This window comes from Pan paniscus, chromosome 19, assembly GCF_029289425.2.
Source record: "Pan paniscus chromosome 19, NHGRI_mPanPan1-v2.0_pri, whole genome shotgun sequence".
Lineage (NCBI taxonomy): Eukaryota > Metazoa > Chordata > Mammalia > Primates > Hominidae > Pan > Pan paniscus.
Window position 1 is genome coordinate 65,390,764 of NC_073268.2, and position 25,124 is coordinate 65,415,887.

General features: G+C 46.7%; 1 protein-coding gene across 2 annotated transcripts; it reads right to left on the bottom strand.

Annotated features, from left to right (window-relative positions):
- Positions 1-17,506: 17,506 nt before the first annotated feature.
- ODF4 (outer dense fiber of sperm tails 4) lies at positions 17,507-24,690 on the bottom strand. Of its 2 annotated transcripts, none has more exons than XM_003818069.5 (4): positions 23,215-24,690; positions 18,560-18,733; positions 18,125-18,259; positions 17,507-17,934 (listed from the first exon to the last, which is right to left on the bottom strand). In XM_003818069.5, exons 1-4 carry the CDS (start codon positions 23,666-23,668, stop codon positions 17,750-17,752), a joined length of 948 nt encoding a protein of 315 aa, XP_003818117.1. In that variant the 5' UTR covers positions 23,669-24,690; the 3' UTR covers positions 17,507-17,749. The 2 variants fall into 2 exon arrangements, with proteins under 2 accessions (XP_003818117.1, XP_008969574.1); XM_008971326.4 differs by having other exon boundaries at positions 18,539-18,733.
- Between the last annotated feature and the right edge of the window lie 434 nt (positions 24,691-25,124).

The window sequence follows — 25,124 nt, forward strand, 5'->3', positions numbered from 1 at the left end:
GCTCATGCCTGTAATCCCAGCACTTTGGAGGCCAAGATGGACGGATCACCTGAAGTCAGGAGTTTGAGACCAACCCGGCCAAAATGGCGAAACCGCATCTCTACTAAAAATACAAAAATTAGGCATGGTGGCAGGTGCCTGTAATCCTAGCTACTCAGGAGGCTGAGGCACAAGAATTGCTTGAATCTAGGAGGCGGAGGTTGCAGTGAGCTGAGATCGTGCCACTGCACTCTAGCCTCGGTAACAGAGTGAGACTCCCTCTCAAAAAAAAAATTGTTTTCTAAAAATCTGTTATGATTTTCTTTCTCATCCTTGGCCATTTCTTCTAGTCTTAGTTTTAGCTGTGACTTTTCTGTGTAAGACTCACTTATGCCTCTTCCAGGCTCCTGCCTTCTGACTACTATGGGCTTCTCAGAGTCAATAATCTCCCCTAACATATTCTTCCTTCTGTATTCCACTAGTTCTATTAATGGCACCATGGGTCACCCAACCCAGAGTCATCAGTGTATCATTCTCCCTCACTGCCCCTAGCCAATTTGCTAAATCATGTCATCCCTACCAGTGGCAGATTATATTTTCCAAATGTCAATGCAACAGTATATCTGTAACACGTGTTCTTCGAGAACTTTGCACTTTCCTATCAAGAGATGGAGTTTTTATCACCCCTCCTTGAACTTAGGCAGAAATTTGTTCTTGCCTTGACCAGTCTAGTACAAAACAGTAATAATATGTGGCTTCTGAGGCTGTTATAAAAATGCCACCTCACTCTCTTGGAATGGTTACTCTTGAAACACCATGTTGTGAAGAAGCCCAGGCAGCCTGTGGAGAGGCCCACATTGAGAGGAGCCAAAGCCCTGGGCCCTCGGCCCTGGCTGAGCTCTTAGCCAACAGACAGAACCAACCTGCCAACCATGTGAGTGAGCCATCTTAAAAGGAGACTCCCCAGCCCCCAGTTCATCGTCCATTCAATACTGTATAGAACAGACACAAGCCCTGGCCAAATTGCAGAGTCATGTGCAAAATAAATGAATGTTGTTGTTTCAAGCCACCAAGTTTAGAGGTGGTTTGTTATGCAACAGTACATAACTGATAGGCTAACTCTGAAATGTCTTAAATCTGTTACCATCTCTCCATTCCCCCAGGACAGGCCCTTGTTACCTTTGTTGATTGGAGACAACCCACCTAGTGAATCTTCCAGAAGTAAAGCTCTGCTTGGAATAATAGTTAACACTACTGAATACTAATTTACCTACAGTATTAGTATTGAGCTTTAAATTCATTTTCTTTTTTTTTTTTTTTTTTGAGACAGAATCTTGCTCTGTTGCCCAGGCTGGAGTGCAGTGGCACAATCTTGGCTCACTACAAGCTCCACCTCCCGGGTTCACGCCATTCTCCCGCCTCAGCCTCCCAAGTAGCTGGGACTACAGGCACCCGCCAACACGCCCGGCTATTTTGTATTTTTAATAGAGACGGGGTTTCACCGTGTTAGCCAGGACGGTCGGTCTTGATCTCCTGACCTCGTGATCCACCACCCACCTTGGCCTCCCAAAGTGCTGGGATTACAGGCGTGAGCCACCACACCTGGCCTTAAATTCATTTTCTTATGTAATCCTTACAGTCCTACAAAGTCAGTTGAAGCTGAAGAAATGAGTTTAAATAGGTGTATTAAGGACTTAATTTTCCTCTCATAAAGAAAGAAATAAAGCTCAGAAAGTAATAACTAGCCCAGGGTTCAAACCTAAGTGTCAAGTCCAAGGTCAATGCTTATAACCATCTCCCCTGCTCAAGAATCTCCATTGGGCCAGGTGCAGTGGCTCGTGCCTGTAATCCAAGCACTTTGGGAGGCTGAGGCAGGAGGATTGCTTGAGCCACAGGGTTCAACACCAGCCTGGGCAACATAGTGAGGCATGGTATTAGTCAGGTTTGGTGGCTCACACTGTAGGCCCAGCTACTTGGGTGGCTGAGGTGGAAGGATCTCTTGAGCCCAGGAGGTCAAGGCTGCAGTGAGGTACGATTGCACCACAGCCCTTCAGGGGAAAAAAAAAAATCTGCAGTGGTTCCTCACTCGCAGGATAACAACTTAAACCTGGCATCCAAGTTGGACCATCATATGGTCCCAACTACCTTTGCAGCTTTGGAATTAAGGCATCAGGTCTAGGCACATGAATTTCCTGGTTTCACTTGTTTTGTGTGGGGTGGCAGGAAGAAACTCAGGCCATCGGCTACTCTAGGCACTGCCAGAGTCACTTATTCTTTCCAGAACTTGGCTTCCTCATCTAAGGTGACAGACAATTGAACCAACTCGTTTTAAAGTTCTCTTCCAGTTCTGCCCTGTGTAGTGTGAAGACTGTCCTCTTGTACTTTTGTACTTCCTACCTCTTCTAGAACCCCAGCCTGAACTTCCTGCCAGGGCACATGTCCCCACTTCCGAGATGGAGAGAAGATGGGAGACTTAGAGATGAATGCTTTTGTGAATGTTCTCTATTTACCCACTTTTTCAGAACTAGCTTTGGCCTTATATTGTGGAATAGAATCTGCTTGTCTGCAGCTCTAGGGGTAGAAGGAACGTTTTCTTCTGATATTTCTGAGATCCCTATTACCAATGGTTTTTTTGAGACTAAGCATTAGAATGTCATTAGCACTGAGAAGGAAGGGCAGCGGGGGAGGCAACCGAGAAGCTCAGACTTACGTTCTTGCTTCCAAATTATTTTACATGCTTTCTGGACATTAGTACAACAGACCATTGAAGTATGGTTTGCCAAGGTTAGGTTCAATCACTGCATGAGCCCGTTACCTCTGCAATTACTTTACCCTTGTTCAATTTGGTGACTTTGGGTTGTCGAATTGTAAGGGGGAAAGGTTTTTTGTTTTGTTTGTTTTTTTTAGTTTGTGATTTACAGTTCTTCCATTTGTTTTGTGGAAGCTTTATAGAAATTGATTTGAAACCTGAGATACTTTGAAATATAAAAGAGCAAGAGTTATCCCAGGACTCTCATTCAAAAAGTTGACTGATGGCAAAACAAGCTTGTCCCCGGAATCTTCAAAATTTTCTTCAGAATTCTATCCCTTTGAACTTACTGAATTTGGTTTCTTTTTTAGTTCCTGGTTCTTCCTTATTTTTATCATGGTGCTAATCTTTGTTTACCCAGGTTCTGACATTTTTACCCTAGAATTAATTACCCCAGATGGTCGACTCTACTGTGTTTTCCAAGCAAACAAAGAAGGCAGGAAACGTGAGCTTCCTGAGCAAATTGCCTTTCCGTTTTAATATGAGACTTTGCCTTTTAGAATCATATTTTTCTTATGTTTACTTTTCTTCATTGTTATTATTATTATCATTATTATTATCATTTTGGTTTGGATCTAGTTAGAGTTTCCCTTTTCCATTTAAAATTTGGTCCTGATATTTTGCTTTTTGCTTCCCCATGTCTCAATTTGTTAAATCTTATTGTTCTATGTAATTTGAATTGCTACATCCTTTCTGTTGACTAGCTCCTTGCTCAGAATAACTTTTCCACACCTGGAACTTTGGCATAGGAGTTCTTTTCACTTTTATGCATTTCCCGCGACATTACAGGGTGAGTATGTAGCAGATGAGTGCTTGTGAGCCTTTCCTCTGGGTTTCACACAGATGGCTCACTCCTAACTTTGGTGAGTCATTCAGTGGCCAGATGTTTGCCTCTTTCCTCCTCCCCACTCTACCCCCACAATTCAGTGTACTGTTCTTTGAATGACATCCCCTCTGTTTTTGCCTCTCTTTCTCCTGATGCAATGGCCAAAATGCTGGAAATGGCTGCCTTAAATGTAGGGACCATTAGGATCTCGCTCAACACAGAACCCAGGTCACCTGTAATAACACAGCTGGCTCCCAGTCCTGAAACCCTGCCTTTCTGCCCTGAATGGGGTGCAGAGAACCAGTCCAGACAGCTGAAACTGCCACCCTTCTTCATCTGTAGGTGCAGGGGCCCTCTGTATCAGGAAGAGAGTCTCTCTGAAATCCACTGTCATTCTGGGCTTTTCCTGGACCAGCTCTCCTTACCTACCCCCTTCTCTAGCCTGTCAGTTTCACTCATTCATTGGACATTTATAAGCACTAAGTATGTACCAGGCATCATGCTGGCCTTTGGTGGTACCAACAAATAAAGAGACTGCTAAATGCAGAAAAATAGGCACGGAGTAAAGACTTGTAAGTCTGTAAAGGAGTGCTCAGTTTCCAAGGACCATTTGCAGATCACTGCTGAACATTCTCCATCCTGCCTACTTTGTATTAGAGGACTTCTTGCAGGGAGAAATATAATCAGCAGGATCCTCACTCAGAGACCTGGCAGACACCACCTTAACCCAGTGATCAAAGTTAACCTCCCCAGTACATGTACAACTACTGCTGCCCTGATAGGATGCACTGAGAACATTTCTGTGTCATTTGTACCACAGATGCGCTACTTGAATCTAATTATGAAGAGACAAGAGACAAACCCAGATTGAGGGGCATTCAGCAAAATAATTGCCCTGTACTCTTAAAAAAAACGGCAATGTTGAGAAAGACAAAGAAAGACTGAGGAGCTATTCCAGTTAAAGTAGGCTAGAGATGTGGGAACCAAATGTGATGCATGATCCAGGATATTCTTTTATTACAATGAGCATCACTGGGACAGTTGGTAAAATGTGAATATTGTCTGAAGAGTATAATATTGTATCAAAGTTAATTTCCTGATCTTGAGGATTGTACTGTGGTTATGTAAGAGAATGTCCTTGTTTTTAGGAAATAGATGTTGAAATATCTTGAGATAAAGAGCATTATGTCGGCGACTTATTATCAAATAGTACAGGAAAATGAGAGAGAGAGAGAGAGAGTGTGTGTGTGTGTGTGTGTGTGTGTGGAGAGAGAGAGAAGGGAGGGACAGAGGGACAGAGAGATATAAAACAAATGCACCTGGGTGCGGTGGCTCACGCCCATAATCCCAGCACTTTGGGAGGCCAGGGTGGGCAGATCATGAGGTCAGAAGTTCGAGACCAGCCTAACCAACATGGTGAAACCCTGTCTCTACAAAAATACAAAAATCAGCCAGGTGTGGTGGCACACGCCTGTAATCCCAGCTACTCAGGAGGCTGAGGCAGGAGAATTGCTTGAACCCAGGAGGCGGAGGTTGCAGTGAGCCAAGATCACACCACTGCACTCCAGCCTGGTGACAGAGCAAGACTCCGTCTCAAAAAAAAAAAAAAAAAAAAAAATGCAGTAAAATGTTAACATTTGGGGAATCTGGGTGAAGAGTGGGAATTCTTTGTACTATTCTTGCAACTTTTCTGTAAGTCTACAATTACGTCCAAAAAAAGAAGAATTGACAAGTTCCCACCAAAGAGGAGAGACAGCTTTGAACATGGAAATACAGGGTAGTAACTTGGCAGTTTGCTCTTTGGCCTGCAAAGGCAGTATTCATGTGAGTGAGAGTCACTTGTCTTCAAGTCCTGGCATTTTATGTAGCAGATCCCAAAAGCTGCCTGAAAGCCCCCAGGCCTTGTGTCGTTTCCCCTTCTGTTCACAGGTATCTTCCAGGCACTCACTAGAATATGGTGTCTGACAAGTTTCTCAGCTAACCAAGCATGGAACCAGAATTCTCAGAAATACCAAGGACAGTTTCTATGGCACTGACCAGGCTTCACCCTAGAGAGTGGTCCCCTACCGAGAACAATTCTTCCTTTCCCCTGGCTACAAAATAGGGATTCCTGGCCTATTTCTGCCAAATGCTTTGTGGAAGCAGAAAATCATAAGCCTTGTGTTTTCTCCATTATAGAAAATTAGGCCAGGTGTGGTGGCTCATGCCTGAAATCCCAGCACTTTGGGAGGCCGAGGCGAGTGGATCACCTGAGGTCAGGAGTTCAAGACCAGCCTGGCCAACATGCTGAAACCCTGTCTCTACTAAAAATACAAAAACTAGCCAGACGAGGTGGCGGGCATCTATAACCCCGGCTACTCAGTAGGCTGAGGCACGAGAATCGCTTCAACCTGGGAGGCAGAGGTTGCAGAGATTGCGCCACTGTACTCCAGCCTGGGCAACAGAGCGAGACTCTGTCTCCATAAAAAAAAAAAGAAAAGAAAAATAATATTCCCTCTTTCTTGGCCCTTGGTTTTTGGGGTGCTTTTTTGTTGTTTAATAATGGACTTTATTTTTATTTTATTTTTATTTTTGAGACGGAGTTTCGCTCTTGTTGCCCAGGCTGCAGTGGAATGGTGTGATCTCGGCTCACTGCAACCTCCACCTCCCGGGTTCAAGCAATTCTCCTGCCTCTGCAAATCTGTAGTTTACATTAGGGTTCACTCTTTGTGCTATGCATTCTATTGTGTTTGTTTGTTTGTTTAGAGACAGGGTCTCACTCTATTGCCCAGGCTGGAGTGCAGTGGCGCAGTCATGGTCTACTTCAGCCTCAAGCTCCTGAGCCTAAGTGATCCTTCCACCTCAGCCTGCCAAGTAGCTGAGACTACAGCATGTGCCACCATGCCTGGCTCATTCTATGGGTTTTGACAAATGTAAAATTACATGTAGCTACCATTAAAGTATCATACAGAATAGTTGCACTATCCTAAAAATCCCCTGTACTCTAGCTAGCTATTCATCCCTCCCTTCCTACTCCCCAAACTCCTGGAAACCACTGATCTTTTTACTCTCTATAGTTCTGCCTTTTCCAAAATGTTATATATAGTATGTTCCTTTTTCAGACTGCCTTCTTATACTTCACAATGTGTATTTAAGTTTCCTCCATGTCTTTTGTGGCTTGAATAGTTCGTTTCTTTTTTGCACTGAGTAATATTCCATTGTATGGATATACCACAGTTTATGCATTCACCTGCTGAAGGATATCTTGCTTGCTCCTAATTTTCGGCAATTATGAATAAAGCTGCTATAAAGATTTGTGTGTGGTTTTTGTGTGGGCATCAGATTTTGGTTCATTTGAGTAAATAGGAGCACAACAATCACGAGATTGTATTTTAAGAGTATGTTTAGTTTTGGCCGGGCGCGGTGGCTCACGCCTGTAATCCCAGCACTTTGGGAGGCTGAGGTGGGCGGATCACGAGGTCAGGAGATCAAGACCATCCTGGCTAACACAGTGAAACCCTGTCTCTACTAAATACACAAAAAAATTAGCCGGGTGTGGTGGCGGGCACCTGTAGTCCCAGCTACTGTGGAGGCTGAGACAGGAGAATGGCGTGAACCCGGGAGGTGGAGCTTACCGTGAGCCTAGATCGCGCCACTGCAGTCCAGCCTGGGCGACAGAGTGAGACTCCATCTCAAAAAATAAAAAAGTATGTTTAGTTTTTTAAGAAATTGCCAAACCAGGCCGGGCACGGTGGCTCGTGCCTGTTATCCCAACACTTTGGGAGGCCGAGGTCAGAAGTTCAAGACCAGCCAGGCCAACGTGGTGAAACCCCGTCACTACTAAACATGCAAAAAAAAATTAGCCGGGCATGGTGGCACGCCCTTGTAATCCCAGCTACTTGGAGGCCGAGGTGGGAGAATTGCTTGAATGTGGGAGACGGAGACTGCAGTGAGCTAAGATTGTGCCACTGCACTCCAGCCTGGGCAACAGAGGGAGACACTGTCCCAAAAAAAAAAAAAGAAAAGAAATTGCCAAACTGTCTTCCAATGTTGCTGGCCATTTCGCCTTCCCACCAACAATGAATGAGAGTTCCTGTTATTCCACATCATCACTTGCTTTTGGTGTTGTCAGTATTTTGGATTTTAACTATTCAAATAAATGCAGCGGTATCTCATTGTTTTAATCTGCAATTCCCTTGAGAACATATGATGTTGAACATCTTTTCATATGGTTATTTGCCATATGTATATCATCTCTGGCGAGATGTCTGTAGATCTTTTGCATATTTTTAAATATTTTGCACATTTTTTAATTGGTTAGTTGAGTTTTAAGAATTCTTTGCCTGCTGAGGAAAACAGTCTTTTATCAGATATGTCTTTTGCAAATATTTTGTCCCAGTGAGTGCTTTGTCTTTTCATACTCTTGAGACACTTGAGTGTCTCACTATGTTGTCCAGGCTGATCTTGAACTACTGGCCACAAGCAATCCTCCTGCCTCAGCCTGCCCCATGGCTGGGCTCGGCCCAACACTTGGTTTTTATTTACCCTATTTCTATGTCTCTATTTCAGAGCTGGCTGGCTAATCTTGGCTACAGCCAGAGACTACAAACTATTGAACTAACAACAATAGAGATTTTTAAAAGAAAAAAAAAAGCTGTTTTCAAGATAAAAGTTTACTTACTCCAGTGCTGTGAAAATCAAAATCAATATGCTTAGCACTCAGTCACTTGAGGAAACTAATAAAACCTAAGAATGTTGTTTGGTTTTGTTTTTTTGTGAGACAGAGTCTTGCTCTGTCGCCAGGCTGGAGTGCAGTGGTGCGATCTCGGCTCACTGCAACCTCCGCCTCCCCAGTTCAAGCGATTCTCCTGCCTCAGCCTCCCGAGTAGCTGGGACTACAGGCATGCGCCACCACACCCAGCTAATTTTTGTATTTTTAGTAGAAACGGGGTTTCACCATGTTGGCCAGGCTGATTTCGAACTCCGGACCTCAAGTGATCCACCCACCTGGGCCTCCCAAAGTGCTGGGATTATAGGCGTGAGCCACTGCGCCTGGCCATGCTTAATAATTTTGGACCCCAGTTGACCACGGGTAATTGACACCATGGAAAGCGAAGCAAAACCACCAGGTACCTTGATCTTGGATTTCTTGATAATGAGAGAACTACTGATAATAAGGAAATACCAGATAGTGAGGGAACTACTGTAAATTCTAATCTATATTGAGGAACGAAGACATGATCATCAAAAGCATAACTGTGCTGTATCTTAAAATCTTTACATTCTTTTTCTTTTTTTTTTGTTTGTTTTCAGACAGGGTCTTACTCTGGCACCCAGGCTGGAGTGCAGTGGTGCGATCTCGGCTCACTGAAGCTTTGACCTCCTGGGCTCAGGCACTCCTCTCACCTCAGTCTCCCCTGTAGCTGGGACTATAGGCCTGTGCAACCATGCCCGGCTAATTTTTGTATTTTTTGTAGAGTCGGGGTTTCACCATGTTTCCCAGGCTGATCTCGAATTCCTCAGCTCAACCAATCTGCCTGTCTTGGATTCCCAAAGTGCTGGGCTTCCAGGCGTGAGCCACCACCCTGCCTCCCTTCTTCTTCTGTCAAGTGTATTTGTAAATGTTTCCTTCATTATTCAGACTTCATACATTTATTGTTCTCTCTGATGGAATATTACCAGCCTCTTCAAGCCTTGCTGTCTGATTGTAATTCAAATTGAGGTCTGCAGATCGGGAGTTGTCTTTGTAAAGCAGAACAATTTTAGTTTCAGTCTATTTTTATCCTCCCTTTAGCCAAAGAAGTTGTGTCCATCAGCAGTCTCAGTTATGCTAAGGTAATAAACAACCCTAAAATCCTAGATGCTTACAACAACCAGGTTAAATTCTCACCCACACCGTGTGTCTTGGTCTGCTCAGGCTGCCACTGCAAAAGTCCATAGACTGGGCGCCTTAAATAACAGAATTATTTTTCTCACAATTCTGGAGGCAAGAAATTCAAGATCCAGGTTCTGGCTGATTCCGTTTTTGGGGAGGGCTTCCTTCCTAGCTCAAAGACAGCTGCCATCTAGCTATGTCCTCACACGGCCTTTCTTCAGTGCATGTTTGCAGAGAGAAAGAAACAGCTCTGGTGTCTCTTATAAAGAACCACTAATCCTATCGGATAGGGCTCCCACCCTTATGACGTGATTTAACCCTAATTACCTCCTAAAAAGCCCTATCTCCAAATACAGCCACATTGGGAGTAAAGGCTTCAACATATAAATTTCAGGGAGAAACGGTTTAGTCCATAGCACTACCTATCCATCAAGTATCTGCTGTGGGCTCCTCTCCATGTCTCCTCATTCCAGCACCCAGGGTGACAGATCAGCCACCACCTTGAATGTCGTTACTGCGGCACAGGGAACTAACACTAGTAATTAAATGCTCCACATCCACTTCCAAATCTCCTACCAAATATCTCTGTGGCTCAAGCTAACCTGAAACACTGCAGGAAGAGACTTCTGGAAAATAGTTGCAGTTTAGCTAAGCTGACACAATACACCAAATAGGTAAGGAAGAAAGAATACCCAATCCTAGGCTGGGCGCGGTAGCTCCTGCCTGTAATCCCAGCACTTTGGGAGGCCAAGGTGGGCGGATCACCTGAGGTCGGGAGTTCGAGACCAGCCTGACCAACATGGAGAAACCCTGTCTCTACCAAAAATACAAAATTAGCCGGGCGTGGTGGCACATGCCTATAATCCCAGCTACTCAGGAGGCTGAGGCAGGAGAATCACTTGAACCCAGGAGGCGGTGTCAGGCCTCTGAGCCCAAGCCAAGCCATCGCATCCCCTGTGACTTGCATGTATACGTCCAGATGGCCTGAAGTAACTGAAGATCCACAAAAGAAGTAAAAATAGCCTTAACTGATGACATTCCACCATTGTGATTTGTTCCTGCCCCACCCTAACTGATCAATGTACTTTGTAATCTCCCCCACCCTTAAGAAGGTACTTTGTAATCTCCCCCACCCTTAAGAAGGTTCTTTGTAATTTTCCCCACCCTTGAGAATGTACTTTGTGAGATCCACCCCTGCCCGCAAAACATTGCTCTTAACTTCTTAACCGCCTATCCCAAAACCTATAAGAACTAATGATAATCCACCACCCTTTGCTGACTGTCTTTTCGGACTCAGCCCACCTGCACCCAGGTGAAATAAACAGCTTTATTGCTCACACAAAGCCTGTTTGGTGGTCTCTTCACACGGACGCGCATGAAAGCGGAGGTTGTGGTGAGTCAAGATCGCGCCATTGCACTCCAGCCGGGGTTGGAGTAGAGACGGGGTTTCACCATGTTGGCCAGGCTGGTCTCAAACTCCTGACGTCAGGTGATCTGCCTGCCTCGGCCTCTCAAAGTGCTGGGATTACAAGCGTGAGCCACCACACCTGGCCCTAATTTTTTAAAATAAGGCTTCAGAGACTTGCTTGGCCCTTCCCTCTCTTCCGCCATGTGAAAACACAACAAGAAGGCACCATCTTGGAAACAGAGAGCAAGCCCTCACTAGACACTGAGTCTGCTGGTGCCTTGATCTTAAATTTCCCGGATTCTAGAACTGTGAAAAATAAATTTCTGTTTTTTATAAATTATCCAATCTCAGGTACTTTGTTATAGAGCACAAATGGACCAAGACATTCAATTAAAATAAATTTTAGGCTGGGTACAGTGGTTCATGCCTGTAATCCCAGTGCTTGGGGAGGCTGAGGCAGGAGGATCTCTTGATGCTGGGAGTTCGAGACCAGCCTGGGCAACATGATGAGATCCCCCCCACCATCTCCAAAAACACTTTTTTCTTTTTTTTGAGACAGAGTCTTGCTCTGTTGCCCAGGCTGGAGTGCAGTGGTACAATATCGGTTCACTGCAACCTCCACCTCCTGGGTTCAAGTGATTCTTGTGCCTCAGCCTTCCGAGTAGCTGAAATTACAGGCACCCGCCACCATGCCCAGCTAATTTTTTTTGTTTTGTTTTGTTTTGTTTTGAGACGGAGTTTCACTCTTGTTGCCCAGGCTGGAGTGCAATGGCACGATCTCGGCTCACCGCAAACTCCACCTCCCAGGTTCAATCGATTCTCCTGCCTCAGCCTCCCTAATAGCTTGGATTACAGGCATGTGCCACTGCACCTGGCTAATTTTGTATTTTTAGTAGAGATGGGGTTTCTCCATGTTGGTCAGGCTGGTCTCAAACTCCCGACCTCAGGTGATCCGCCCACCTTGGCCTCCCAAAGTGCTGGGATTACAGGCATGAGCCACCACGCCCGGCCTCATGACCAGATAATTTTTGTATTTTTATTAGAGACAGGGTATTGCCATGTTAGGCAGGCTGGTCTCAAACTCCTGACCTCAAGTGATCCACCTGCCTCGGCCTCCCAAAATGCTGGGATTACAGCCATGAGCCACCGCACCTGGCCCAAAAAACGTTTTGTAAATAAAAATTAGCCGGGCATGGTGGCACATCCCTGTAGTCCTAGCTACTCAGGAGGCTGAGGCAGGAGGATTGCTTAAGCCAAGGAGTTTGAGGCTGCAATGAGCCATGATCATGCCACTGCACTCCAGCCTGGGTGACAGGGCAAGAGTCTCTCTCTAAAAAAAAATTATAGTAATAAAATTTAAAGATCAGAATTTATAAAAACATCTGGATTGGCAGCATCTTTTGAAAAAATCAGAAGCTCTAGCAAATATTCTATTTAAGGTTTTTGGTTGTATACAACAGAAATCAACCCTGGTTAACTTAAGCAGAAAAGGAAGGATATGAAATAACTTACAGAAAGCTGAAGAACAGGCTTAGAGGAGTAAGAACCAAGGGAGGCTAAGCAGCCAGAGCTACAACCCTAGTCATGCCACATGAGTTTTCTGGGAGAAAAACCCTGTGCTGTCCCCCCTAGACAATGGCCCTGTCACCTCTGCTGCAGGATGCAGGATCCTGCATGGACTAGAGTGATTCCAATATTCCCTTAATTCTTTGCACTTAATGAAAAGGATACAAAGTCGCAGGTGAACAATCTTTTTTTTTTTGAGATGGAGTTTTGCTCTTGTTGCCCAGGCTGGAGTGCAACGGCACAATCTCGGCTCACTGCAACCTCCCCCTCCCAGATTCAAGTGATTCTCCTGCCTCACCCTCCCGAGTAGCTGGGATTACAGGCATGCATGACCACGCCCAGCTAATTTTGTATTTTTAGTAGAGACAGGGTTTCTCCATGTTGGTCAGGCTGGTCTCGAACTTCCAACCTCAAGTGATCCGCCCACCTTGGCCTCCCAAAGTATTGGGATTACAGGCATGAGCCACCGTGCCCTGCCGCAGGTGAATAATCTTAGTCATATGTTGGCACTCTGGCTGCCTGAGAGCGGTCCCAGGTGTGTCTTCCCCTCCTGCACCTTCTATAATTGGAAGCGACTCCACTTCCCAGTTATGTTGACATTCTCCCCAAATAGGAAAACCATATGAATGCTGAGCAGCTCCAAATGACAAATGTTCCTCACAGCAATAACCCATGGAGCTGAGTTGCACCTTCCCCTGTTACATAAGGCAGTTTTCCGGGATATCCCAATCCCACTTGTCTCCCAAAATTAAAATGAAATTCCAGTTGCCATTTCTAATTATGCCCTCCTATTGTAAGATATTTTTTATACCAAAATGTAATGGTAATAAAATATGTCCACAGGCCAGGCGTGGTGGCTCATGCTTGTAATCTCAGCACTTTGGGAGGCCAAGGCGGGTGGATCACTTGAGGTCGGGAGTTCAAGACCAGCCTGGCCAACATTGTGAAACCCCGTCTCTACTAAAAATACAAAAATTAGCCAGGCATGGTAGTGGGCGCTTGCAGTCCCAGCTACTTGGGAGGCTGAAGCAGAAAAATTGCTGGAACCCATGAGGTCGAGGTTGCAGTGAGCCAAGATCACACCATCGCACTCCAGCCTGGGCGACAAGAGAGAAACTCCGTCTCAACAGAAAAAAAAAAAAAAAAAGAAGAAGGAAATCCTGTCATTTACAACAAGATGGATGAACCTGGATGGCATTATGTTAAGTGAAATAAGCCAGGCACAGAAAGACAAATACTGCATGATCTCACTTACATGTAGAATCTAAATTAGTCAAACACATAGAAGCAAAGAGTATTATGGTGTTTGCCAGGGACTGGGGGAGGATGTGACTGAGGAGATATTGGTCAAAGACTATAAGATTGCCGGGTGTGGTGGCTCACGCCTGTAATCCCAACACTTTGGGAGGCTGAGGTGGATGGATCACCTGAGGTCAGAGGTTCAAGACCAGCCTGACCAAGATGGTGAAACCCCGTCTCTACTAAAAATACAAAAAATCAGCCGGGCATGGTGGCACACACCTGTAATCCCAGCTACTCGGGAGGCTGAGGCAGGAGAATTGCTTGAACCCGGGAGGCAGAGATTGCAGTGACCTAAGATCTCACCATTGCACTCCAGCCTGGGCAATGAGAGTGAAACTCAGTCTCAAAAAAAAAAAAAAATGCCGGACGCGGTGGCTCACACCTGTAATCCCAGCACTTTGGGAGGCCGAGGCAGGTGGATCACGAGGTCAGGAGATCGAGACTATCCTGGTGAACACGGTGAAACCCCGTCTCTACTAAAAACACAAAAAAATTAGCCAGGCGTGGTGGTGGGCACCTGTAGTCCCAGCTACTCGGGAGGCTGAGGCAGGAGAATGGCGTGAGGTTGCAGTGAGCCGAGATCGCGCCACTGCACTCCAGCCTGGGAGACAGCGAGACTCCATCTCAAAAAAAAAAAAAAAAAAAAAACTATAAGATTTTAATTAGGAGGAATGAGTTCAAGAGACCTATTGTACAACATGGTGACTATAGTCAATAACAATGTATTGCATTTTGAAAAACGTTGAGATAGTAGGTTTTAAGTGTTCTCACCACAAAAAATAGTATGTGAGGGAATGCATACATTAATTAGTTCAACTCAGCCATTCCACAATGTAAACCTATTTCAAAACATCATGTTGTATATGATAAAATAATTTTTAAAAGTTTTTAAAAATTTTTTAAATAATTTTGACAAATTATTCAGCTAAGCTGCTTTCACATTCCTGGCCTTCAGATATGATGTGAGATAATAAATATTTATTATTTTAAGCCACTAAATGTGGGGTAATTTGTTATCCAGCAATAAATAGCTAATACACCAGATCTTTATCAAAAGGGAAAAATTATATACAGACTGTGAGAGTGGCCCCCTTTATTTATGTTACCCACCTAACCCCTGTATGCATTTGAGTTTGTGACCCCTACAAAATCACTAAGTCAGTTTCTCTAATTACATTATACATACGTGTGTTTGTACCTAAGGCAGAGACCATGACATTCCTTTATTTGGTGTCCCTTCCTCCAGGATGACTAGTTCAGTAAGTCCCCCAGTAAATCCTTGTTAGCTACTGGGGAGAGGATTAAAGTGGGATACAGAGTAGAGATTTGTGGAATGTCTGTTGTGCCTAATTTTCAAGCCCTTGTATTATGTTCCTTGCTCAGAATCTTTGCTTTGTTAGGAATCTTTCCTGGGTTAGGAATGATACAATTGCTGATCTGGTGTGGTAAGAACAAGAATCTCAGAAGGGGCTCATATTAAATAGAAGTCAGCTGGGCGTGGTGGCTCACACCTGTAATCCCAGCACTTTGGAGGCTGAGGCGGGCCGATCACCTGAGGCGGGCAGATCAGGATTCAAGACTAGCCAGACCAACATGGAGAAACCCCATCTCTGCTAAAAATACAAAATTAGCCGGCATGGTGGTGCATGCCTGTAATCCCAGTTACTAGGGAGGCTGAGGCAGGAGAATCGCTTGAACCTGAGAGGCAGAGGTTGCGGTGAGCCAAGATGGTACCATTGCACTCTAGCCTGGGCAACAAGAGCATAACTCCGTCTCAATAAATAAATAAATAAATAAAGTCGATCATATACATTAGGTTGAACCATATAAAATTGCCACATTTAACTACTAACACAACATATATGGTTCAATCTGCAGTGGCGCAATCACGGCTCACTGCAACCTCCATCTTCCAGGTTCAAGCGATTCTCATGCCTCAGCCACCCAGGTAGCTGAGACTACAGGCATGCACCACCACACCCGGCTAATTTTTGTATCTTTAGTAGAGACGGAGTTTCACCATGTTGGCCAGGCTGGTCTCGAACTCCTGACCTCAAGTGATCCGCCCACCTCGTTTTCCCAAAGTGCTGGGATTACAGGCATGAGCCACCTCACGCGGCCCAACCTAATACATATATTTTTAACATACCTGATCCACTCACAATTTCTCCCTGTGAGAGGTGACAGCGTGCTGGCAGTCCTCACAGCCCTCCTCGCTCTTGGCGCCTCCTCTGCCTGGGCTCCCACTTTGGCGGCACTTGAGGAGCCCTTCAGCCCACCGCTGCACTGTGGGAGCCCCTTTCCGGGCTGGCCGAGGCCGGAGGCCGCTCCCTCAGCTGGCAGGGAGGTGTGGAGGGAGAGGCGCGAGCGGGAACCCGAGCTGCGCGCGGCGCTTGCGGGCCAGCTGGAGTTCCGGGTGGGCGTGGGCTTGGCGGGCCCTGCACTCGGAGCAGCCGGCCGACCCTGCCGGCCCCGGGCAATGAGGGGCTTAGCACCCGGGCCAGCGGCTGCGGAGGGTGTACTGAGTCCCCCAGCAGTGCCAGCCCACCGGCGCTGAGCTCCATTTCTCGCCGGGCCTTAGCTGCCTTCCCGCGGGGCAGTGCTCGGGACCTGCAGCCCGCCATGCCTGAGCCTCCCACCCACTCCGTGGGCTCCTGTGCGACCCAAGCCTCCCTGATGAGCGCCAACCCCCTGCTCCACAGCGCCCAGTCCCATCAACCACCCAAGGGCTGAGGAGTGCGGGCGCACGGCGCGGGACTGGCAGGCAGCTCCACTTGCAGCCCCGGTGTGGGATCCACTGGGTGAAGCCAGCTGGGCTCCTGAGTCTGGTGGGGACTTGGAGAACCTTTATGTCTAGCTAAGGGATTGTAAATACACCAATTGGCACTCTGTATCTAGCTCAAGGTTTGTAAACACACCGATCAGCACCCTGTGTCTAGCTCAGGGTTTGTGAATGCACCAATCAACACTCTGTATCTAGCTACTCTGGTGGGGACGTGGAGAACCTTTGTGTCTAGCTCAGGGATTGTAAACGCACCAATCAGCGCCCTATCAAAACAGACCACTGGGCTCTACCAATCAGCAGGATGTATTGTGGTTTCATCTGGAGGGATAGACATGACCAAGGTCAGCTATGGATGCTCTCCTAGGAGGCTGGCCTCTCTGGGCAACATGTCCAAAGCCTGATGGGCATTGCCAGCATTCCCCAAGCTAACTTTAAAACCCAAATATGCAACTTACCTTTTGGTCTTAGGACCTAACCCTAATGCTTTCCTTTGTTGCCATGTTTTATTCCTGCTGTTACATGGTGGAGGGTGTGGGAGGCTTGGGTGGAAAGCTATAGCAGCCTGAGGGGATGGTGGTAGTGGTGGTTTCCAGGGCACAGGCTCTATGCGCTCTGTCATCGGAGCTGGACACAGAGGGTGGGACTGCTGCCCAGGACACACACCTGGGCTGACCACTTGTGCTGTGGTGCTCCTTGTTTAACCTGCCTCTTATCTTTGAGCCATTTGGCTTTTGAATCCTTCACTATGCTTAAGCCAACAAGTTGGCAAGTGATATCTGTCTCCTAATCAGCTCTACCTCCTCCACCCACTAACTAGCAAATGTTGGGTCAGGGGTAACAAAGTAAAAAGAGGTTTAGCTCTCCAGAGGCGTTTGCCCATGTACAAGTATGTTCTGGTAGAGGTTGGGCAGGTTTAGGCACTAACGGGTGCCAAAAGGCTCCTGGGCAGGAAGAACTGGAAAACAAACTTGTTCTTTCTCCCTTCCTCTCCCTCCTCCTCTAGCTTGCCTCAACAACAGCCAGATATGAGAAAGAAGAGACGGACAATTTATTCCACATCACTCAAGCTCAATCAAGGCAGGGAGAAAGCAGAGGAGTGCAAAATCCTCCCTTTCTCATTCCTTGCAATGATGAGGACCAACCTATTCAAGGGCTGGGGGAGGATGAGGAGATGGGGTCAGATGAATGGACAGAACTTGGTGCCAGGAGTTCAGAAAAGATTACACGTGTGTATCCTTCTGCTCAGGATCCAGGACTCCCTCCTGGGTGATGGGGGTGTCTGTGATCGTCTGTGCCCTTGGAGATTCTTCTACTAAGCCAAAACTGCTGCTGCAGGACACGGCACCACTGGGGTGGCTCAGAATCAGACTCCAGAAACTTTTATGGTTGAAGTAGCAAAGGATCGCTGGGAAAGGACAGGGACAGGGGAGAGGAAAGTTGTGACTGGGAGGTTAAGTGACAAGTAGGGTGAGACCAAAGGGAAGATAAGACCCTAAAAATCTAGCCCTGGGGATTGCCAGCCTCTTCCCTCCACACTTTCCCTGCCCTACCCTACTCATGTCGCTTCCTTCCCCCAGGGCCCTCTGGCCACTCACCGCAGGTGAAGTATAGGATAAGCACCAGCCAACCAATGAAATAGCTCCAGCCGATGGGGATGGATACATTCCTTTCCAACTCGAAGATCCAGATGTTAATGGGGAATAGCATGAGGGTGGAGAAGATGAAGGTCACTAGGAGACAGGAGGCAGAGGGTCTCATTGTCATACAAGAGTCCCACAGGAGGTTCTTCCTCATCTGCTAGGCTGCAGCCACAAACCACATCACCACGCACAGAGTGACTGGCCCTGAGGTTCCAGGAGTCAACCCCTGCATTTCTACCTCTCCTGTGACCAAGAAATGATGTAACTCGATTCTCGGTTCTGTTCTCCCACCACCCACAAAACCCCCATACCACCCCCAAAGAAGAGGGAGAAGTGCCCAGGAAGATGGGGGTTAGGAAAACAAAGGACCTTTCCAGAGGTAGGAGGCACCTTCACAGAAGCTCAAGATGGTCCCGACCAAGCCCACAAAGGGCAATTTCTGAACAGCAGGCAGGTAGGGCAGGTGCAACCAGATGGTGAGGACGAGGCCCAGCCCCAGGGTCAGGTTGAAGCTTAACTTAGCCACCTTAAACATGGGCTGATTTGTCCACAGCTTAAAACTGCCTGGGGAAAATGACAAACAAACAAGATCAACTAAGGATTTACAAAAGATGAAACATAATCAAATGAGCAAATACAAGAAAATGTACTGCCAGGCGCGGTGACTCATGCCTGTAATCCTAGCACATTGGGAGGCCGAGGCAGGGGATCACAAGGTCAGGAGTTCAAGACCAGCCTGGCCAACATAGCGAAACCCCGTCTCTACTAAAAATACAAAAATTAGCTGGGCATGGTGGTGCGTGCCTGTAGTCCCAGCTACTCCGGAGGCTGAGGCAGGAGAATCGCTTGAACCTGGGAGGCGGAGGTTGTGGTGAGCCACTGTACTCCAACCTGGGCAACAGAGCGAGACGCCGCCTGCAAAAAACAAAAAACAAAAGAGACAGAAAGAAAATGTACAGACCCATTAATAATCAGAGAAATGCACGTTTGAAATAAAATGAAATATTGCTTTCACTTCTTAAACAATCCGAGATCCTTGATATGGATATTGTTTGATAACCTCAACCACATGCAAATGAATACCTCAACAGAAAAAATGGACAGAGGACTTAAACTGCAATTCTCCAAAGAAGGAGTACAAATGTCTGATAAACATATAAAGCTCAACACAAAGAATTGCTAATTAAATGTGATTTGTGAAAAACCATCAAGGCCGAGCACGGTGGCTCACACCTGTAATCCCACCACTTTGGGAAGCTGAGGTGGGAGGATCTCTTGAGCCTGAGGGTTTGAGAGCAGCCTGGACAACATAGGGAGGCCCTGTCTCTTTAAAAATATACAACTGGGGTCGGGTGCGGTGGCTCACCCCTGTAATCCTAGCACTTTGGGAGGCCGAGGTGGGCAGGTCACTTGAGATCAGGAGTTCGAGACCAGCCTGGCCAACATGGTGAAACCCCATCGCTACTAAAAATATAAAAATTAGCTGGGCATGGTGGCATGCGCCTGTAATCCCAGCTGCTGGGAAGCTGAGACAAGAGAATCGCTTCATCCCAGGAGGCCGAGGTTGCAGTGAGCTGAGATCACACCACTGCATCCCAGCCTGGGGGACAGAGTGAGACTCCGTCCCAAAAAAAAAAAAAAAAAAAGTATATATATATATATATAGAGAGAGAGAGAGAGAGAGAGAGAGAGAGAGAGAGACACACACACACACTTGGCTGGGTGCGGTGGCTCACACGTGTAATCCCAGCACTTTGAGAGGCTGAGGTGGGCATATCACGAGGTCAGGAGATCGAGACCATCCTGACCAACATGGTGAAACCCCATCTCTACATACATATATATAAACTGTCAAATTAGCAAAGATCAAAATAAGATTGATAACACCTAGTATAGGAGAGTATGTAGAGAAAAGAGGTCCTCTCATACGCTCCTGGTGGGCAGCATTTGTGGTGAATGATCTGGTACAAAAGATCCAGAAAATCTACATTCTTTGACCCTACAATGCTTCTTGGAATTTATGTTAAGGAATAATCAGAGATCTGCAGCAAAATCTCGGTACAGGAATCTTCTTTGCAGAGATATTAATATGTCGGCTGGGTGTGCTGGCTCACGCCTGTAATCCCAGTACTTTGAGAGGCTGAGGTGGGCGGATCACTTGAGGTCAGGAGTTTGAAACCAGCCTGGGCAACATGGTAAAAACCCCGTCTCTACTAAAAATACAAAAATTAGCCAGGTGTAGTGGCACCTGTCTGTAGTCTCAGCTACTGGGGAGGCTGAGGTGGAAGGATCACTTGAGCCCAGGAAGCAGGGGTTGCAGTGAGCCGAGATCATGCCACTGCACACCAACCTGGGCAACAGAGCAAGACTCCGTCTCAAAAAAAAAAAAAATGTCCAATATGTCCAATAAGCTCCTTGATTTACAAGATATTTATAAAATAAATTATACTATCCCCATACATTGTGTTATTGTGTGTTCATTTAAAATGGTGATAGGTGATAGACTGGGCACAATGGCTCACACCAGTAATCCCAACACTTTGGGAGGTGGAGGCAGGAGAATCACTTGAGCCCAGGAGTTGGAGACCAGCCCGGGCAACAGAGGGAGACCCTGGTCTCTACAAATTAAAAAAAAAAAAAGTAGCCAGGCATGGTGGCATCTGTGGTGCCAGCTACTCGGGAGCTTCAAGGTGGGAGGATCACTTGGGCCCAGGAGTTTGAGGCTGCAGTGCAATAAACTACAATCACACCACTGCAGTCCATCCTGGGTGACGGAGTGAGACACTGTCTCAAAATAAAAATAAAAATAGATGCTTGTCTCTGAATAGAATGTCTCTGGAAAGAAACAGGAGAAACTAGGGAGGGAGACTGGATACTAAGAGATAACAGACTCACTTCAGTATACAATCTTTTGTATTCTTTGAATTTTCACTGTTTATACACACCTAATCCTAATTAAATAAATTTTAAAAATCAGTGATGTTTGGCCGGATGCGGTGGCTCACGCCTGTAATCCCAGCACTTTGGGAGGCCGAGGCAGGCGGATCATCTGAGGTCAGGAGTTCAAAACCAGCCTGGCCAACATGGTGAAACTCCGTCTCTACTAAAAATACAAAAATTAGCTGGGCATGGTGACGCACACCTGTCCTCCCAGCTACTTGGGAGGCTGAGGCAGGAGAATCGCTTGAACCCGGGAGGCAGAGGTTGCAGTGAGCTGAGACCGCAACTGCATTCCAGCCTGGGCAACAGAGCAAGACTCCGTCTCAAATAAATAAATAAATAAATAAATAAATAAAAACAAAAAGCCTGGCTGTCTTTGAGTAACTCCGTAGAGCAAGGCGCCTATGTGAGTTTTAGAGCCAGGCACACCTGAGTTGCAATTCCAAACCTGCCATTATTAGGTTGATCCATGTGAAATGCTCCTTTTGTAGGTGAAAAGCAGTCAAATATTAGCATGTCATTTGGTTCAATCTAAATAGCTCTATGACCCTGAGCAAGGTACTTAATCTCTCTGAGTCCCAATTTTCTCATCTCTAAAATAGGGATAATTATCCCTATCCCTTAGGGTTGACTAAGGACTAAATTGAACAAATGGAGTAAGTGTACAATAAAGGATAGCTTTTGTTTCCCCAAATTTATTATAATAAGGACATAATATTTTCATAATGCTTTCATAATTCATTATATGAATACTTTCATATTCATATGATAAGGACATAATACTTTCAGAAAATAATAGCTGTGTGATTTTTTTTCATGCTAAGGAGAGTGAAAAAATGGAAATAAGGGTCAAAAGCTCTGGTTTTCCCCAGGAGCAGAGAAAGAACTCCAAATTCCTGAGGGGTGAGGGAACAGCATAACCAGAGACTAACAACAATAAGAGCCAGGTGTGGTGGCCACGGCCTGTAGTCTGAGCTTCTCCAGAAGTTAAAGCAGGAGGATCCCTTGAGCCTGGAAGTTCGAGGCTGCAGTGAGCTATGATTGCACCACTGTACTCCAGCCTGGGTGACAGAGTGAGACCTTGTCTCTAAAAAAATCAGCGAAACAAACAGAAAAAAACAAGGATGAGGAATGAAGCAGCTGCAAGAATTCAGGGAAAGAAGGAACACAGAAGCCAGATGTGGAAAAAGGAAAATGATCCAGAAAAGCAAGGCCTGAGGCAGAAGGAAAGGAGAATGTGTGCGATCAGGGCCTGAGAGGGGACATTGCAAGGAGTCCTCTCAAAGCTCTGGGTACACAAGACTAAGGAAACCCCCGTCTCACTGCGGCTCTTGTCCCTGGTAAATTAGGCGATTAATGAATGATTCTCTTGTGCTGAGTCCATGCCCCTCGTAACTTTTTTTTTTTTTTTTTTTGAGACAGAGTTTTACTCTTGTTGCCCAGGCTGGAGTGCAATGGTGCGGTCTCGGCTCACCGCAACCTCCATCTCCCGGGTTCAAGCAATTCTCCTGTCTCAGTCTCCAGAGTAGCTGGGATTACAGGCATGTGCCACCATGCCTGGCTAATTTTTTGTATTTTTAGTAGAGACAGGGTTTCACTATGTTAGCCAGGATGGTCTCGATCTCCCGACCTCAGGTGATCTGCCTGCTTTGGCCTCCCAAAGTGCTGGGATTACAGGCGTGAGACGCAGTGCCCAGCCTGATTTTTTTTTTTTTTTTTTTTTTTTGAGACAGGAGTCTCACTAAATTGCCCAGGCTGGACACAAATTCTTGGGCCTAAGCAATCCTCCCACCTCAGCCTCCTGGATAGCTGAGACTACAGGTGTGCAGCACCATGCCCAACTCTCTCACAGCATTCTTAGAAGCACAGATTTGGCTCTGGGTTTTATCAAAAGCAGTGACATTTTCCATTGCACCAATCAAATCTATTTAGCCAGGCTACAGGATAAGAAATGATCATCAGAGGTCTCAGTGCCAGTGGAACCATCTTGCAGGCCAAAAAGTAAAGATGACCAGAGAGAGGGAACAAGAATACATCCAGGGTGCAGATACAGAGGCCAAGACAGGCTGGCGGCCTGGGCTGGGATGGGGGGTGGAGGGGCTCACCTTTCCCATTCTCTAAGTCAGAACAGCTCCTGGATTTGCAGAAGTGCAGGAGCCCCATGGACATAACGTGGGCTGATGTGTGGATTCTGTTGCTGACATCCACAGGCCAGCGCTGGTAGAAGCGGCTCCTAGAGAGGTCCAGCCATTTCTTGGAGAAGGCCATGACCAATAGTAGGATAAAGGCAACCAGGCTGAGCTCAGAGGCCAACACCTGGGCCATCCAGCGGAAGCTGTGTGTGATTCTCCATTGAAAGGGCAGCGGAGAGTTCCGGCGCTGGCCCAAGGACCTGTTACTACTGAGGGAGAGGGTGGAGGACAGCAGTCTCCCATCTTGTCCCAGCTCACCTGTGCCCCATCCTGCCTCCCCACTCTTCCTTTCCTTTCCAGGTCTCTGATGTTGGTCTCTTTCTCCTTCTGACCTGGGGAACTCATTCCCAGAGTACTCTGCATCCATCTTGAGCACCACTTCACCCCCTGTCTCCCCCTTCCCTCACCAGGCTCGATCGTCTCTTCTCATCTTTTGGATATTTTCATCAGCTACCACCATGCAGCCTGAGGTCTGAGAAAGAATGAGGAAGTCTAATAAGAGACCTCGATCAAATCAGAGACTCTTGATCCAAGAGAAGGCCCCAACCCATTCAGCAGGCCAGGTCCCCTAACTGCCACGGAATTTTCCTGGGGCACAGTGAGATGGGGGAGGGGAGCCAAGTCTTCAGCAATTTTTTTTTTTTTTTTAGAGAGACAGGGTCTCCCTCTATTGCCCAGGCTGGGATGCAGTGGCACAACCTAGGCTCACTGCAACCTTGAACTCCTGGGTTCAAGTGATCCTCCCACCTCAGCCTCCTGAGTAGCTGGGATTACAGGATTGTGCCAGCATGCCTGGCTAATTTTTCAATTGTTTGTAGAGATGGGGTCTTGATATGTTACCCAGCCTGGTCTCAAACTCCTGGCCTCTGCCAGGCACGGTGGCTCACGCCTGTAATCCCCGCACTTTGGGAGGCCGAGGTGGGTGGATCACCTGAGGTCGGGAGTTCGAGACCATCCTGACCAACATGGAGAAACCCCATCTCTACTAAAAATACAAAATTAGCTGGGCATGGTAGCACATGCCTGTAGTCCCAGCTACTCGGGAGGCTGAGGCAGGAGAATTGCTTGAACCCGGGAGGCGGAGGTTGCAGTGAGCCGAGATCGCGCCATTGCACTCCAGCCTGGGCAACAAGAGTGAAACTCAGCCTCAAAAAAAAAAAACTCCTGGCCTCATGAGATCCTCCCCACTTGGCCTCCCAAAGCATTGGGATTACAGGTGTGAGCCACCTTGCCTGGCCTGTGGCTCCAGCTCTAACTCTTTCTGGAAATCCTGTTTCTCAGGCCACAGCTCAGAACTGTGGATCTGACACCTCCCTCCAGCTTCTGCCTCCCTTTACATATGAGCAATGGTATGTGAGAGGCCCTCCTGTGGTCTGCATATGGTTAATTTGTCTTCACCAAACCTCATGCTGAAATTTGCTCCCCAGTGTGGTGGTGATGGGAGGTGAGAGGGCCTAGTGGATGGTGTTTGGGTCATGGGGGCAGATGCCTTGTGATTGGATTAACGCCTTCCCTGAGACCTCACTCCATTAGCTCCCCACAATATCTGGTTGTTAAAAAGAACCTGGCACTGTTACCAAGCAAAAGTGCTCACTGCCAGATGTGCATAGAAGCCAATACTCCAATACTAGGGCACTAGGTTTTGAGAAAAGGAAAGCTTTATTGTGAGCTGACCCACGAGGATACGGGAATCCAGCTCAAATCTGTCTCCCTTTGCTGGCCTTAAGGCAGTACTTTTATTAGAAAAGGTTTAGGGGGAGGATTCTGGGATTAGCGGGTGATTGGTGGAAAGAAGGGAGAAGTCTAGAAAGTCCTTAATCATG